Here is an 18,064-nt window from a genome sequence, read left to right on the forward strand (position 1 = left end):
TGTAGTTTATAGTTCAGCTCTTACAAACTGAAATTACTTTTAAATGAGGCTTCTTAAGAACTAGAATTCACAGAATAAAAAAGCTTTAGGTATTGTGTTACTGTGTCATGATGTTTCTCAGTTGTGAGCTTCGGATTATTCCAGTTTCCTCTTGGTCCTAAATCAAATGTTCCTGATCTGCAGCTTTAGGATGAGTCCTTTCCACACAGAGTGGCCATTTTTCAGATTTCTCAAATGGTGAACACAGCACTCATGAGTTAAGACCACTGACACCTTAGCTGCTGTGGCTGTAACCTTGCCCTGGCATAATTCATTTGAGCTTCAGTCACCTCCTCTCCTGCAGCACAGCAAGGCATTACCCTCCTGGTCTCTGTATAGCTGGTGTGTGACTGCCACCACTCAGTGAGACTAGAGATTTTTTAGGCAGGCAGCAGCTGCTGACCACCACCAAATACCAATGACAGCAGTACTGAGGTAGCAGCATCAAGTGGTCCTTGTCCTGGTGTGCTCTCCTGGCTGCCTGCAGTGCAGTTATCAGAGAGCTTGATGAGCATTCACAGATGTGATTTCCATGATCTTTGCCTTACCTTTCTTGAAGCAGTTACACTTTTGCTCCCCCTAAAGTCATATAATAAGAAATGACACAGTTCTATTATATGCTTTTTGAAAAAAATAATTCTGTAGTTTCTCATGTTTAAATGCTCTTCACGGTTATTCCATTATACGCCTTCTTGTTCCTGTGTTGTAAGATCATGTTTATCTACTCACTTGTCATCAGCATTCCTAATTGTGTGGACCTCTCCAGTATATTGTTGCTCCTGAACTTACAATTCCCTTTGCCTCTCCGTGCCTGGCAGGTGTCTCACTCCTTTTGTCAGTCGGTGGTACCATACTCCCGTACTGAGAGCCGCAGGCTGCACTCCCAGTGGAGGTGTGCAGGGAACGGCGGGGCGAGGATGGGTAGTGCCGGGGCTGCCTGGCCACTAGGTGTCCGTGTTGCTGTGCGCTGGACACTGCCCGGCTCCTGCAGGCTTGCACTTCAAACGTGTCTCTTCATAAGCTTCACTCCGCTCATCTCCTGGCGCCACTGACTTTCTTGCAGGCCCCTGCTTCTCGTTTGTGTTAGAAAAGTTTTCATGTTGAGTTTTTAGTGCCTTCAACAAATAAAGCCTCTTGGGTAATTTTTTTCCTGCCGTCTTATGTAGAAGTGCAAACTCTGGCCTCATTCTTTAAAACGTCACTTCTGGTTTTTGAAGCACATTTTGATTTCTAGTAAACTTTTTTATTCTGCTTTTCTTTCCAGTACTTTCTGCAATTTTTCTGATTTGTCTTCATGTACATCTGTTCAAAACCACTGCTAGGATATTTTTAAGTAGTGTTGGATTCTTTTTACTTTTTATTTGTGTGTTCCTTCATGCTTTCTCTAACTTGATTCCTCTTGCTTTTTATAATATTTTTAAACCAAAGACTTCTGTAGTGCAAGCCCTTGACTCTTTCCACTCTAACAGTGAAGCTGATGTTCTGGTAGCTAGCCATGAAAGTTTTTCTAGGCTCTTTGAGCACCCCATCAGCCCATCGTAATGTCTTAACAGTCAGAGTTACCTTAAACTTGTAGTAGTTAAGGTTTGCTTGCAAGTGCTGCATTCTGGAGCAAGATTCAGCAGCCTGGACACTGGTGTCCAGCCAGCCCCCAGCTGCAGCTTCATGGGGATACCAGTCTCCTGCAAGTGGTGTGTGTCATTCAGTGACCTTTTACAGAGGTGCTGGGGACCCCTAGGTACCTGCTGACCAACCCAAGAACTGTGGAGTGAAGCAGAGGCACTGTGTACAAACCAGAAGTCGGTATAATTGGGAACCAGCCTATTTTTTTGCTAGAGTAGCTGCCAGAGGGAGAAAGAATAATAAGCCCAGGTTGACTGATCAAAATTAGCAGCTCAGTTGGATGGATCAACTACAAACTTATTTTATATAAATGTAGGAGTGCAGAGGTGTCTGTCGATTCATCTCAGCCAGATTCTCTGTTAAATGAAGTGTTTAAGACCTTTTGCTGTACAATCTGTTGGTAGCACCTGTTTCAGTTGCTACTTCTCTCTGCATTATATCATTGGAACATCTGAAAGTTGGAAAATTGCACCAGGTGTCTTTTAGACCATCAGGGATATGTTGGCTTAATTGTGCCTGCAGTTTAGCCACATTTAAAAACCAAAAAGTGTAGGAATGTGTTTCTCATGAAAGCATGGGCTACTCATTAATTGTGTATATAGTGCACAGAACTCTAGGTGTTCTACTGCTAAATTAGATGTATAAACTGAAATTTAATTTCCTCTTGCCCACAGGAGAATTAATGACAGTTGCTCGATGGATGAGGGAATTCATCGCACAGCATCCGGACTACAAGCAAGACAGTGTGATAACTGATGAAATGAATTACAGCCTTATGTGGAAATGCAACCAAATCGCTCAAGGCCAGGCAGAGTGTCCTGAACTATTGGGGGTAGGATTTAATAAGAAACAAAGTGGAAATAAAACTGACTCTTTGTAATGAATGAATGAATGCTTCTTAAATAATAAAAACATTAAGCCTTTTAGCAAAGCACTAGCAAAGATACTGTGAATCTGGTACAGTTTCATGGTGTGAAGACCAAAACAGGGATACTGCACTATAAAATGGGCCAATCTGCCTAAATATTCATTTAAGGCATCCTAAAATAGGCATATTCTTATTGCTAAGGTTTATACAATATACATGTAAATAGTAAAATATTTTTATGATTAACATCAATGTATTTTAATAACATTGTAACTAAGGTTATTGTGAATTAGCTTGTAACTTTTTTATGCTTAATATAGAAAGAAAAATTGTCATGAACAGCTTTGTAAATGTAATGGTACTTGTATATTATATGCATTCCAGTTACTGAATGTTTACTGTAATTTTTTTAACCTGGAATGTGCTAAGTAATTTACCTTATTGTGTAAGAAAAAAAATCCTTCTGGATCTACCTGAATCGCAGATACTTCTTCCTTCCATTTGGGTTTTGAAAGTATTTAAGAACAGACAAATATATGTGCATCCGAGTAACTAATCTTACAGTAGTTTCTCAGTTGCCACAAGTCCTTCATCCACTTGTAAACTGTAAACTCAGAGGAACAGATCTGTCTTTATTCAGATAATGCAAGTCAGCCTGCCTGCAGATGCAGTTATTCTTTCCCCTCTGAAATAAGCTGTATGCTCTCTCAGTTCAGAAAATCTGCCCAATGATTTCACAAAAAAGTAGTAAGGGGAGATGTGTCGAAAGGGAGGAGGAAATGGGAGCTAGACATACAGCTCTCTTCACAAAGGAACCAGAGACCCCTGCTCTGGACTTCAGCCTGCTTGACGGCTCTTCTCCCACACTGCTGCTGTTCCCACAGTCAACAATGACTGCAGCATAAAACCAAACTTCTGTCCATTCTTCCCGAAGGTTGAGTTCCTCATTTTATCATTTTGTTAATTATAAATATTTTTGTCAGCATGTTTGTTTTCTATAAGGTAATTTATGTAGGTGGCTGGGGTTACCTACATAGCTGTAGTTATGGACAACTTGATCCCCTTCAGAGAACAGTTTAAAGAGAAATTTTGGAATGCACTAATCCTTTGAATTGGAAGCTGGTGCTAGGAGTGACTGTAATCTATTTAAATTCAGCCATTGCATCTGTAAATAAAGCAAACTTAAGGGGCCTTTTTGATTTAGCTTCTTAACTGATTTCTAAAAGTGAATTGCAATAGGGGTAGAAGATGCAAAGCTTAATGGAAGCATATAAAAATACCTAAGATCTAATGACTTTTTTAAAAGAACTAATGGAGAAACTGCAGTGAGAGGTGCACCAAGAAGCTTTTATGTACTGAATTACACTTCATTCTGTGTTCACAGGTGTGCTTTAGAGAATAAAAAGAATACTCTTTCTCTGCAGTGGTGAATTTGTTTTAATTAAGATGTAGGCATATGCTAATTTAGTTTCTGTAATAAGGAAATAAAAATAAAATTTGCAGTATGTGTTGGTCACTTGCATGACTTGAACCCACATTTTTAGATTCAAAAAAGGAGGAGTTGCATACCTGGCAGGTACAATTCACCCAGACTTCGTTCACAGTGGAGCTTCTCAGGACTCAGACAAATGGTCTGACATTCCTACAGCAAAGAAGTCCTTGCTATTGTTAAAGTAGCATCTGTCTGATTGCACAGTATGAGCTGCTGTGCTTGGAAAACCCTTAAAAATAGTTGGGATGCTTTTCTGCTGGTACTGCTTCAATACATGTCTTTATTCCCTGGAAGTTTCCCTCCTGATTTCTTGTGTGCCTATTTCCAGAAGGGATGAGTGAGATCAAACACAGAGCTGCTTCTGTTTTTGAGACATGCATGGTTGCAGTGTGTAAGCATTGTACGTTCACTAGATGAAGAGCTCAGGTATGTGATCCAGCCTGTTCTTTATAGTATGGTGAAGGCTGTCAGCACAAAGCAGAGTTGCTGGAGGGACAGGGGCAAGCTTTGCCACTATCTTTGAATACAACTTAAGAGGTGGCTCTGTTCTGTCTGTGCCCACTCTTGAGGTAGAGAAGCAATCCCTAGTCCAAGCCTCAAGCGCTGGCTGGCCTTTTGCAGAGAGCATGAGAAACTTCTTTGGGCTATGCATACAGGACTTTTGGTTCTGCAGTCATGAAGTGCTTTCATAGAAATAATGACTTTTCCATCATGTGAGCAATGGAAGGGGAAGAACTATCAGGCACCTGAGGTTAATTGTGATTGATTCCTTGCCCAAAGACTAATTGTGCATCAGTCATGGCACTTTCAGTGATCATTGTGTAGGCCTCAGTTCAGCCCCAGTAACACACTTCATGCCTTCTGCCCAGTTTTCAGCTAGGAGATCCCATTGTGATCTCCAGAGGTTTGACGCTATGAAATCTGATTCCAGTTTTCTCTTGCATCAGACTATTTATGTTCAAGTGTCTTTGTTTCTGGATTATTACAGCCATGCTTTTATCATGGCCAACATCCTGAAAATGTGTCTCCTTTAGTGTGTGTACAGAGCTCTGCAAGCAGCTTGCCTTTCTCAGAGTGGTGCAAGTCTACTCCAGCCTGGGTTCCTCCCTCCACGGGGCCACAGGTCCTGCCAGGAGTCCATGCTGTTGTGGATTTCCCACAGGATCATGGCTTCCTTTGGGTATTCATCTGCTTGGCTGGGGGTTCTTCTAGGAGCTGCAGCTGGATCTCTGCACCACCGTGGAGCTTTCATGGGCTGCAGGGGCACAGCTGTCTCACCATGGGCTGCAGGGAATCTCAGCTCTGTAACCTGGAACACCACCTCCTCCTCCTCTTTCTCTGACCTTGGTGTCTGCAGAGTTGTTTCTCACACATTTTCTCACTCCTCTTTTCCAGTTGAGTGCTGATGTGCTGGTTTTTCCCTTCTTAAAAATACTATTCCAGAAGCACTACCACTGTTTATGATGGGCTCAACCTGGGCTAGCAACAGGTCTTTCTTGGAGCCATGTGTCATTGACTCTGTTGCACATGGAGGAAGCTTCCAGCAGCTTCTCACAGAAGCCACCCCTATAGCCCACCCAATACCAAAACGGGGCCATGTAAACCCAATACAGTGTTCCCTGGAATAAGATTCCCTTAGAAATGGGAAACTCCTTGTAAGATTCTCCTAGGAAGTCAGGAAGGCTTTGCAGGTTACAACGCTTTCTGCCCATTCCCTCTCAAGTATGAGGATTCACTCTGTACAGCAGTGGGAGCAGTAAATGCAAGTTTCTGCAGCTTGTGTAGCAGCATTGTGTCTCCCTTTGAACAAAGCAATGTCTTTCCTGAAGAAAAGTATAACTGTAAATGCTGGCTTATGAACTGAACAACTGGGCAAGATACTATGGCTTATGTTAAGCAAGAAATGGCTGTAAACTCTTCTCTCAGTCTTTGAAAACAGTGTTAATTTAGCCATTGAATTTAGTTATGTATCACAAGGTTACTCCAAAGTTACACCCCTGTGACATGACACAAAGGGAAAACTAAAATAATGCTGACAGTGAGAAAGTAAAAAGTAAATTTTCCTTCACTTCCCAGTGAAGGAAAGTTAAAATAATACCCAGAGCCACATTGTGCTCAAAAAAAATAGTTTTGGTGCATGATGGCTCTTCATCATTGACTTCTAAGAGTTTTGTGTTCTAGCCAAAAAAAAAAAGCTAGTTTATAAAATATTTAAGCAAAAGCAATTGTTCTTACTCTGGAAAAAGTCCAAGCTCCTATTAAATGCAATTAGATCAAAAGTAAGTTTTATATCTGATAGTGCAGGGTGACGGTGAAGATTTTGATGAAAGATCTTAAGGAGTGCCTTACTTGTCAGTGCCTTGACTACAGCCACTCTGTGTGGCAGTGAGGAGTTGCTTGCTGTGTGTTGCTCTGGCAGGTCATGTTCAGAAGAGGTGACTGGGGGCAGGGAGGAGGCGAGAATGCAGGAGAGAAGCCTATTACCATCCTGAGAGGTTCCATTTTCTCCCTACTCTTTGATTTGTGCTGGGGAAGCATTTGTGCCAAGACGACCTCAAGTTCTCCAGCATTTTTCAGTTAAGTTTCTTCTTTTCCTTCAACCATTTTCTAGCTTGGGCTATATTCCTTCCTGTCTGTTTCCATCTGTGCATGCACAGGCAGAGCTGGACATCTAATCCTTGCCAGCTTACTCACCACATGGGCATTCAGAGGCCAAGAACTTAGAATGTTTTTCTTGGCACTGCAAGGGACTGGGACTCCTTGCCCAGAGACCGTCACACAGCTGCCTAATGAAAAACAGGAAAGCCTTCCAGCAAAAAAAATACCTCTGCTGAGGGGAAGCAAGACTTGGCATCACCCACATTTCCTACCTTTCATCCCACGCTGCAGCGTTTCTGTGCATTATTCATCCCACTGGCATCAGCTACAGGCATCTGATTCTAAAGAGCAGTAGGACAGAGGATGGCATGGGATGTTAGTGGAGGCAGGCCAAGCTGGCAGCCAGCTCTCCAGACCCCCCAGACTGTGGAGAGCAGGAGATGTGGCTGTTGTACTCTGTCTCAGACACAAACTGGACCACTGAGCACAAACCACTTCTGCCTGTAATTTCTCACCCTGGCAGGGTGAACCAGAGCAATGCAATATAAACTCCGATGTGATGCCTGGGCTTTGGCAGCGTGACCATTGCCAGCAAAATGAAATAACCTTGGCACAGAGAGCAGAAAGCCAGGCAGGGTCCTCGCTGGGGTGTGCTCAAGGCACGGTGATGAGGTAGGACAAAGTTCACTGCTAAGGCCAGGGCTAGCCCTAGGTGTCCTCCTAAGGTAAGAGGCAGTGCAGTGAGCTGGAGAGAAAACAGCTGTTCTTGACCCAAAAAAGGGGAAAACAGTGGTATTCCAGGTCCAAATCCTCTGTGGATTTATGCCCAAGTTGCTTCTCACAGGTTAACCCATGAACTCCTGGTGGGGTTGCACAGCAGAGCAGTAGTTATTCCTCTCCATCCCTGCTGCATTCCCACTGGGAAGGGGCAAACAGCAGATGAAGCCAGTGGTGGGGCTGCCTGGGGAACACCCCAGCTGGGAGCCCTCCAGACAAATGTGCTTTGTAGATGCCCTATAAGCAGGGCAGATCTCTGTGTGTGTTTAAAGAGCAGTCCAGACCAGCATGTCCCTTTCCAACATTTGGTTTAGCCACACAATTGCTGGGAGCAAAACTGCCATGGTCCAAATTAAAACATGTAACATTCCAGTGCTTCCGGACATGACACATCGAACAACCATGCGAGGTGAAGAGGTGAATTCCCCTTTTAAATGCAGTTTGCTCTTGCTCTTAAAATAATCATTTCTAGACAACAAACTTCACTCACGCTTTAAAAAAATCTGCCTGGGTCTCCTTAGAGAATGGCATAAAATAACCTATTTCAGATTTTTGTCTTTTTCCCTTTACTTCCATTGCAGCCCAATTGGCCCACATCCCACATCTACTTGTGGGGGAGGTATGCAGCCGTCTTTAGAGATGCATGTGAAAAGCAGAGCTCCAGAAGGGAGTGCCCACATATCCCTGGAAATTCATTCTGACTTTCCACTTCCCACTCATCACAGCACATGTGATGTCATCAGTATCTGGCCATTCCCACTCAGGCCACAGGGACTCAAAGAGGTGGCACAGTTAGGAAGGGAGAAGGTAGCCAGGCATCCTGCTTCACTCCCTCCAGCTGTGATTCTGGCTTCCAGAAACATGGCATATTTGGCCTTGCTTTCAACTGATAAAGTGTGATGCTTGCCCTGAACACAGTGCTAGGACAAAACATTTCTCATCCTGCCTCAGGAAATCAAAATCCACAGAACAGAAAGGAAACGTAGAGGATTACAACTGTGCAACAAGAGTATCCAGGGAAAATCCCAGCCAGCTGCCGTGTTTTCACTCAGCGCCTTCTGTACTCTCATATGTTTGTACGAAGCTCTGGATTAGTCTTCAAGATACACCACAGCAAGCTGCTCTCTGGGAAGAGGAACACTTCCTCCAGGGCCACGCTGTCCAGAGGGGATCATCAGTTAGGCACACCAGTTGTCAGGACATCAGCAAAATAGTTAACTGCTTCCAGATCTGCTTTCATCCTGAAAGGGGGGCTTATCTCCTTTTGTCCTGATGCAGCCATCAGGGTTTTGTAGTGTGTCCAAACTTTTGTCCCAAGCACATTTACTGTTGCAATGCCATGCTACAACACCTCACAGCTGACATATGGCAACCAGAGGCACAATGTGGGTCTAGAAGTGCCCACAGGATGATGTGAGGTGGTGAGTCTGATGCTCTAATTGCAATTAACATGTAAGGCATTATGATAAATTTCATCATCAAACTGCACTGTCTTTACAACTTTTCCTTGGCTGTGCCTAGAGTTTGAGAGAGATGACATAGTGACAGCCTTGCCCACCCATTTCTTATCTTTTATCATCAACAAATACAGAGTGTGTATAAACTTAGTTTGTCTTAGCTACTTCCTTGTAAACAACTTTTACTAGTGGAGTCCACTGTCTCAAAATCAGTCAGATTGGAGATTCTCCAATACTTGTCATGAAAAAAACATCTCTGGGCCGTGTCCTGGGACACCACAGGTGGCATGTGCCTCCAAGAGGGCATTATAGCCATTTCAGAAATCACTGAACACTAATGCTGTGTCTTCATGGCATACCTCCAGTTGGAGATCAGCAGCTATGACAGGCCCTACAACAGGAACTGGTGATTTAGCAGCTACTTTCAAAAACTCAATGGGGCAGGAAACACTGATGTAACACCAAGTTCCCAGTTTTAAAACTTGCCTGATGTTTTCTGTGGGGATAGGAAAGGAAAAAAAATCTGAATCTTATGTACCCAGCATATCCCAGCTTCTCTGTCCAAATGTTCCCAGAAGCTCCAAGAAGCAAAGCTAAACCTAGTCAAGAGAAACTGCAAAGATGTTTTCCAGGGGTAAAGGCTAGCTTCATCTTTACTTCCCTCTTTGCCAGCCTTATCTTCTCCTTCAGGACCACACCCCTCCTGCCCCCTCCTCTCCCCAGACAGCACATCTCTGTGGTTGAGGCTCTTGTCTGACTGCTTCTTTTGCCCCTGAGTAAGCTCTGCCTCCTGATTTTAGCCTGCCTGCCCTTCTGCAGCTCCATGTCAGCAGCCTGACACCCATGGGACGCAAAATGGGAGGCTGTGCCTGCTTCCACTACCCAGGTGGTGGAAGAGACACAAAAAACCTGGGAAGCTGGACATGGGCATGAGCTACACAATAGTCCTCTTAAAATACCTCATTACTTAATATCATGAAGGAAGACTGCAAGGCTTACGCAGCCTAGACTTGAGGACAGAGTGCACAAGTTACAAGCTTGTGTGTGGCTTTTTTTTTTCATAGTTAACAAAAAAAAGGAAGAAGGAAAAGAGGGAGGTGCTAAGGAGCTCAAATTTGTCCAAGTTCAGTTTATCTGGCAGCTCAGATTTCAGTGTGGGCAGAAGACAGGTCTGGTGTAGAGAGTGAGTTGTAAATTTTCTGCAAGGAGACAGGCAAAGGAAATTCTGCATTTATTCAGAGACAGGATAATAGACAGTTGAAATGGAGACCAGCAGGACATACAGAAGTGGTGAGAAGCTGAGGATAACCCACCAAAGGGTTAACCCACCTAATAAAATGAGGTGATAGTCAGGAGGCAACCTAAGAGCAGAACAGGAAAAAGTCAGAGAAGATTTAGATAGCAGGGAGAGTTTAGTAGTGTCTGTGAAACCTGATGGTCCAGGCAAGATAAATCTGGCATGTGGGATGGATGGCCTTTTTTTTTTTCAGAATTTTATCTTTAAAAAAAAAATATTAAAAAAAAACTTCTCCAATTTTGAGCCTCTCCTTCCATCAAGTGATTGCCAAGGAATGCTTTAATATTCTTACCTCATTAGCTTTGGCACACAGTGAGGCAGGCAGGAACTGCTCTGTGTCTGGCTCCCATGGAACCAGTTTTGGACATGCCGCTGGCAGCCCTTTTCTAGGCTAAGAAAGCTGAGCAATTCCTTTTTCCCAAGGAAAGCTGGGGATTCCACCCTCCTACTTCTTGCTGTGTGGCAGATAGAAACCAAAAAAGAGTGAAGCATCACTGAGGTAAAACAGGTATGGCCTCAGTCAAAATGTCAGGACTTGGTGCTGAAGAGAGGGTGAGGCTGGGAAGCAGCGGGGTCCAACATGACAAATGCTTACTGTGCTGATGGCTGTCAGCCATAGGACAGCAGGTCAAGCTTTTGGCAAGTGGCACATTGGTTGTGCCACTGGTCCTAACATGAACTTGGGCTTTTACAGACTTATAGCAATGCTTTGTGTAGATCAGGACTGATAAAAATCCATTTATGGTGACTTTTTTTCCAAGATAGGTTGAGGCATCAGACCTTCATTTATTGTTCTCTACAAGGGTCTGACTTCCAGACTCCTTTTGACCTCCCAGGTTTCACAGGCATCTCGGCACACACCTCTCCAAACAGAGGGGAGCACCAAGAGACCTGTGTAGGTCCAGTCACTGGCCAAACCAGCAATACTCAAGTCCCATTCCAGACTGAGGGACTCAACTCTGTCTGGAATGAGAGCAACAGGCTATCCACCAACTGCAGTAGTGGTCATTTTCTGTTTTTCAAGAAGGGCTTATCTTCAAAGTTATTATGAGACCCTTGTGGTTAGTGCACTTCTCAGAATGTGGAAGTTATATGGTGGTGCTTCTTGGGCATGAGTCATTTTCTCAGGCAATGCTCCAAAAATCTCTGGCTTCTGGCCAGTCCTAAGCTCTTCTAGGATTCCTGGGAATAGGGTTTTCTCATTTGAGCTCATTGTATAATCAATGCTACCCACTTACTCCATGTAGTGCTGGTTGTGTGAGGTGTTGAGGGGATGTTTCCTTTAAACATCCAATGTAGGACAGGCAATCACAATGCCAAGAAGTGACATGCTTCTGTCCCAACAACTTCTGAGGCAGTTCAAACCCCCTTATAGGCAGCTAACATTGCTCTTTCAGCTGGAGTATAGTGAGCCTCTGATCCTCAATAACTCTGGCTCCAAATGGTCTACCTAGGGTTTGTCCTGAGGTCCTTTGCCACAGGCTCCAGGTGAAGCCCCTTGGTGGAGGGGAAGGAATGTTACAGGGACAGTGCTGCTCAGCAGTAGCCAAAACACTGGTGTGTTATCAACACCCTTCAGGCTACTGATGCCAAGCACAGCAGTGAGGGACAAGTGAACTCTATCTCAGTCAGACCCAATAGAGATATGCTGCTGCCTCTGAGGGTTTACATATACACAAACTCCACACAGAGTACCTAAACCAATTCCTTAACATAGTTTTTAAAGAGTCTCTGGTGGAGAGAGAGGAAAGGATGGAAATTCTCCAGCCTTTTTATTGGACTTTGCTACCACAGAGAACAAAACAGTGCATATTTGTAAACCTCTGTATAATACACATTGTGCTGTGTGAGTGTTCTTTCTGCTTAATCTCAAAACACATAAAACAAAGCCAGAGATGGCCAAGGCCAAAAGGGAATTTTCAGAAAAATAGAAGGTCTTTAATAATGCAGACAAAATAATTTAGAAATTGTTCTCCTGAAAATAGATGTCTGGATAAACATAATTGAATCATCTAAATAATGGTGGAACTGATCACTGCAAGAGGTGAAAATATAGAAGGGTTTTCGAAGTGATCAGCCAAATTAATGAAAAATATATGGCTAGTACTTAGATAATGGCATCATCATCATTGTCATTACTATTATTGTTATTATCTGGCTTAATATTCAGTGTTCTGGTTACCATTGCCAAGGAAATCCAAAACCATAGGACGCTGGAATGGGGTAAATAAGTCAGGGAAGGACCATTTTGTACCAGCTGTTCCTTATGTTCCTTCCCTAAGCACCCACATCTGCCAGGGAGAGAACATTGGCTTTCTGGTCTGACTAAATTATGTTCTTACAAAATTCAATGTTAATTGGGAAGCAGGCATAGTAGAAAGGACAGACTTCAGGCTATGAAGCAGGCATTGGAAGCTGGATTGGAATTCAAGCAGTCACTAGTAGAGTAGAGAAGAGAACTGGCAACTTAGAAGAGGTCCCCTAGCAGGTAAACTCCCAGCCACCAGCAAGCACATGCCCTACTCCAGTGGGAGCCTTGTCCATGCCCGGGGGCTCCTCCTTGGGGATGGCTGTTAGTGGCTGAGCATGCAACTGAATTACAGTCTTCAGCTTTCTGGGTGAGCCCTCCAAACACAGTAGCATTGCACAGCAGACAACCAGACCAGCTGCAGCCCTGTTACTGTATTCCTTGACAGCAGGGTGAAGCCTGCCCAGCCCTCTCAGCAGTCACACAGACCAGGTATGACTCTTGAGATGACTGAGGCCTCTCACAGGGCTACCTGTCTAGCAGCCTTGACTATGCAGAATGTAAAGAAAGCCTCACTGTTTCCTACTGACTTTGCTATGCAGCAGCATTTTTAGCTGTTCTGCTCCCTGCTCCTGTTCTAGGTGAACACAAGTGATTCACATCATCTCTCTAACTAAAGTAATGTATTAATCTACCTCTAGCTGCTCTTTCTCATGCCCTGACTACTTTCCCAATGATGTCTTATAATCTGATTAATGGGTACAGGTCACATCTTGGGCAACACTGTTCTAACAGCTTGTTAATATTAACTAGACACTTTGATGGAATTACTTGTTACTTGGAATCATGGAATGGATACCTAGCCCTACCCATTAGGCAGAAAATATTTGGGGCTCAGATACAGTCTAAGGAAAGCATAAACGACCTGTCTGGTCACATATTTGTACAAAAATATATGGTTAGCTTATTCCCTGCATGGTTCTAGCTCAAGTTCCTCTGCACTCTGCAGGCATGGCCCACGAGTCACACAAGCAGAATGCAGCCACACTGTTCAGAGGCAGGTAGAATTTAGCTGTATGATGTTGTGGTCTAACCCCAGTCAGCAGCCAAGCCCCACACGGCCACTCACTCACTCCCCCATCTGTGGGATCAGGGAGAGAATCAGAAAAGTAAAAGCTAGAAAATCTGTGGGTCAAGATAAAAACAGTTAATGGAAAAAGCAAAGGCCACACATACAAGCAAAAGAAAACAAGGAATTAATTCACTGCTACCCATGGCAGATGTTCAGCCATCTTCAGGAGAGCAGGGCCCCATCACATGTGACAGTGACTTGGGAAAACAAATGCCACCACTCTAAATGCTCCCCCATCGTTTTTCTTCCCCCCACTTTATATACTGAGCATGATGCCATATAGTCTGGTATATCCCTTTGGTCAGTTTGGGTCACCTTTGTCTCCTTCCAGCTTCCCATGCACCTCCAGCCCCCTCACCAGTGTGGCACTATGAAAAGCAGAAAAGGCCTTGGCCCTGTGTAAGCCCTGCTCAGCAACAACAAAAACATCTCTGTATTATCAACCCTGTGTTCAGCACAGATCCAAAACACAGCCCCATACCAGCCACTGTGAAGAAAGTTACCCTAGCCAAAGTCAGCACATGGATACAAGTAAAGGTGGCAGGTGAATCAGCCCCCCAGACTATTTCATTTACTCGTGCAGACATAGCTACATCTGTATGTGCCTTCCACCAACTTTGATTGACAAAACCAGGTTATATCTATAAATTGGATTTAATGACATCTTAAATTTCATGTACCCAAATATTTTCTTGGTTTTGTCACCTGACTCTCTACAGAACTAGAGGAATGTTATGCCTTTGGGGTTACATCCAGCAGTACTTGATGACATATCATGTACTATACAGGACCAAAGGAGCCCTTCACAGATGAGAAGCCTGGTCAAGCACCACAGCTCCAGGCAATAGCAAAGCCTCAGAAATTTATGAATCAACCTTGTGTCAATCAAGCAGCATTTGAGTCTCATATAGGAAATGTTTTTTTATATACACTGTCTTCATGTCCAACTTTTTCTAAAACATCTAAAAGCTACATCCTCACTTTGTGTCTGAAATAGGAAAGAGAGGTTCTCACACATGGAGGGGATCTAATATCACTGCCTGTTACCTGTAATGCATACAGGATGCTTTCCTGATAAAGGAAAGTGCAGTTCAAGTGCATAGCAATTTGGAAATTAGGGAAAGAAGCACATAACAGTTGAGGTTGGAAGATGTCAGTGCTTGGCACCAATCGACGGTGGATGGGAACTGACTGTCACCATTAGTTTATTATCTTACTGTAAAATTTCCATACCTTTTCTCTGTGAGTTCTTGTGGGCAGCTCCTCGTAACACTGACTCCTTTTCTCTTTCTTCCACACGGCTGGCTGACTTCTTCCTGTCCCTATCAGGAACACCTAATTCTTTCAGTCCCTAGTAGCACATACTAACCCATACTGTCCCTAGCACAACCACTTACTCCTTGCAGCCCTACTAACCCTTACTCATTGCAGCAGCACAGCCAACTGACTCCAACTCTCAACTAGCTAACCCACTCTTTTAGAACACCCATCCTTACTGGACATAGCTGTGACCTGTTAAAGGCAAGGCTGCTCCTACTCTTTGGTAATTAGTACAGCTGCAACTCCTCAGGGGTGAGATTGCCTCCTACAATCCATTCTCCCACAGGAAGGGACCTCTAGAGATCATTTAGTCTACTCCCTTCTTAAGGCAGGGTCAGCTAGAACACTCCACCCAAGACCATGTCCTCATGGCTTTTGAATATCTGCACAGATGGAGACTCTACAGCCTCTCTGGGCAACCTATGCCAGTGTTTGGCTATCCTCACAGTAAAAAAGTGTTTTCTTATATCAGATAGAATTTCCTTTGCTTGAATATGTGCCCATTGCCTCTTATCCTGTTGATATCTGAGAAGAGGCTCTGCCTTCTTCATATCATCCCATCAGGTATTTATATCCAATAAAAAGATTCCCCTGAGCTTTCTCTTCTCCAGTCCAAACATTCCCAGCTCCCTCTGCCTTTCTTTATATGACAGTTGCTCCTGTCCCTTAATCAACTCTCAGATACTTCATGGGACCCAATCCATTGAGGTCATACCTTTCTTGTCCAGGAGAGCCCAGCACTGGCACAGTATGCCAGGGCTGAGCAGAGAGCAAGTGTCACTTCCCTCAACATGATGGCCACACTTTGCCTGATGCAGCCCAGGGTACTATTAGCCTTTTTTGCCATGAGGGAAAGTTGCTGGCTCATGGTCAGCTTGTCCACCAGGACACTCAGGGCCTTTTTTTTCCCATGTTATTTTCCAGCTGGTTGGACCCTAGTCTGTATGGGAGCATGGAGCTATTCGTCCCCAGGTGTAGGACTTTGTATTTTTCTCTACTGAGCTCAATGAGATTCCTCTCTGCCCCTTTCCCCAGGCTGTCCAAGTCCCTCTGAATGGAATCAGCCACTCGTGTTGTATTGTGTTTTTATACCTCTGTAACAGTTCTGTAATGGTTTGCCCCTTCACCCCCCGTTGTCTCCCAATGGTTCCACCCCGAGCTTTCCTGCCTTTCCCTCAATGCCAATCTTCCTGAAAATGCTCAGTCATTCCCCTGTCCCCTCCCTGGTACCCTGTCCATCACTTGGCTCCCCATCCCGCTCTCCCAAAATCTTCCACCTTGGGCATCGAGTGAGTCGACAAGGGCCAGGGGTCCCTCCCTTGAACTTCCCCCATTGGTTTGTGTGTCTGTCTGTCCCTCCGCCTTCCACTCCCCCAATTCCCCCATTGGGTGGTGGGCGTCCCTTCCCTCTGGTTACTGCCCTGGTACTTCGGACGAGAGAGCCTCGAGGGCACTTTTGGCCGCTGGGACAAAGGCATTCAGAGCTCCCCAGAGCTTGCATTAAACCTGAGACTTTTTCCCCAGCCTTGAGTCGACTCCCTCATTACCTCCTCGGATGCCGCCTCTCCTCCATACCAGGCAGACAGCGCAGCGCTCTCTCTTAGCCGCTCCCCGACGCTCTTCGAGAAACAGGGGAGTGTCCCCCGCAGCTGACCGTGCCTCAGCCGGGCAGGCGAAGCCAGGGAGCTTCAGGCAGACACGGCAGCACACTCGTGTGTGAATTTTGAACCATTAACAAACTTGCTGAGCTTGTCCCATCACCCATCTCCAAAGTTATTAATGAAGACGTTAAGTAATAGCAGTCTCAGTATCAGCCTTTGGGTACACTCCCAGTAACAGGCCTCCAGATGGACTTTGTGCCACTGATCACAATCCTTTAAGCCTGTCAATTCACACAGTTGTCAGTCCACCTCATTGTCCACTTATCATGTACATACTCCTCTACTTGTCTATGAAGATGTTACAGGTGACAGTTTTGAAACGCTGGCTAATGCCAAGAAAGAGAACATCCACTCATCCACCAAGCCACTCTTCTCATCGTAGGAGGTAATGAGTTTGGATAAGCACAATTTCCCTTTCATAAATCCATGTTGGCTATTCCAAATCACTTTGATCAAACAAGGCTTCTTCCACTTGCCTGAAGAAGACCTCAGCTATTTCTTCTTTCCAATCCAGTAATCTGTACAAGACACAGCTACATAACCCAAGTTCGTCTATTCACTAGTACAAAATGAATGACCATTCAGCTTCAGGCAGGTTTCTAATGTAGTCCAATGGACAATGATTGACTTGTGACAGAGATACACACAAACACAGAGAGGAAAATATCAGAAAATGTATCATGGTTGGTTCAGAGCATGATGCTGCTTTTTGAGATTAAGCAGCCAGAACACTGCTGTATGTGATGGAGCATCATAGGTCTGCTCGGAATATCTCAGACTAAAAGAGTGTAACACCAAAAGCAGAAAGGGATCTTCTCCAAGTAGAAGTTTTTTTTGACTCTAAATACTGCATCAGGAAGTTTGGGCAGGTGTAAGGAGCAAATCCTGATGTACTGAAGGCAGACACCACCGGGAAGGATATCCCTCCTTCTTGATTCCCTGCTACTCTCCACTCTGCTCTTATGTTTTGGAGCATTCCCAGGATCCATGGGAAAACACAGCACCAAAGGAGTTCTAATAGGTGTTATGCTTCCTCAAATTTGTACCATAAAGCCTGATTGTATCCATGAATGTTTTATGAGGTCATTACCTGTGTCAGGTTACACATGACAGATAGGAAGTCACATCAACAATTTGGTTTCAGCTGACAGAGCATGTGCATCTCCTCATATCTCCAATTTTCGATGAATGATGTCCTCATATGCTTAACCTCTGCTGATGCTTGCCTTCATCTTCTAGCTTGCTACCCTTTTCATAGACTATTGGAGAAACTTTCCTGATCTTCTAAGCACAAATTCACATACCCTCACTGTTTAGAGATTTCCAGTGCAAGACATATTTCCCATGCTACTGACCTCATATTTCACTCCTCAACTTCAACCCCATATGGCATTTGTTTAAAAGATATCACACCTCAGAGCAGAGATGTGTTACTTATGAAGACTACGCAGAGCCATGCAAACCACTGCCTGACAGAAGGGGATGTCCAGAGCATTTAAAATCAACTCAAGGTAAGCTGCTAGGTGTGGGTTCCCTCACCTGTGTTGCTGTG

At 44.3% G+C, this 18,064-nt stretch overlaps 1 protein-coding gene across 6 annotated transcripts in view; it reads left to right on the top strand.

The window, feature by feature from the left end:
* The window catches only part of GCLC (glutamate-cysteine ligase catalytic subunit), a 34,839-nt gene extending 30,793 nt beyond the window's left edge, over window positions 1-4,046 (top strand). For all 6 annotated transcript variants that reach the window (XM_053938422.1, XM_053938424.1, XM_053938427.1 and 3 more), the window contains one exon: window positions 2,337-4,046. In XM_053938422.1, the coding sequence (XP_053794397.1) occupies window positions 2,337-2,542 (206 nt within the window). In that variant the 3' untranslated portion in view covers window positions 2,543-4,046. The remainder of the gene's footprint in view (window positions 1-2,336) is intronic.
* Window positions 4,047-18,064: the final 14,018 nt, after the last annotated feature.

The sequence above is a fragment of the Vidua chalybeata genome, chromosome 3, assembly GCF_026979565.1.
Source record: "Vidua chalybeata isolate OUT-0048 chromosome 3, bVidCha1 merged haplotype, whole genome shotgun sequence".
In the NCBI taxonomy this organism is placed as follows: Eukaryota; Metazoa; Chordata; class Aves; order Passeriformes; family Viduidae; genus Vidua; species Vidua chalybeata.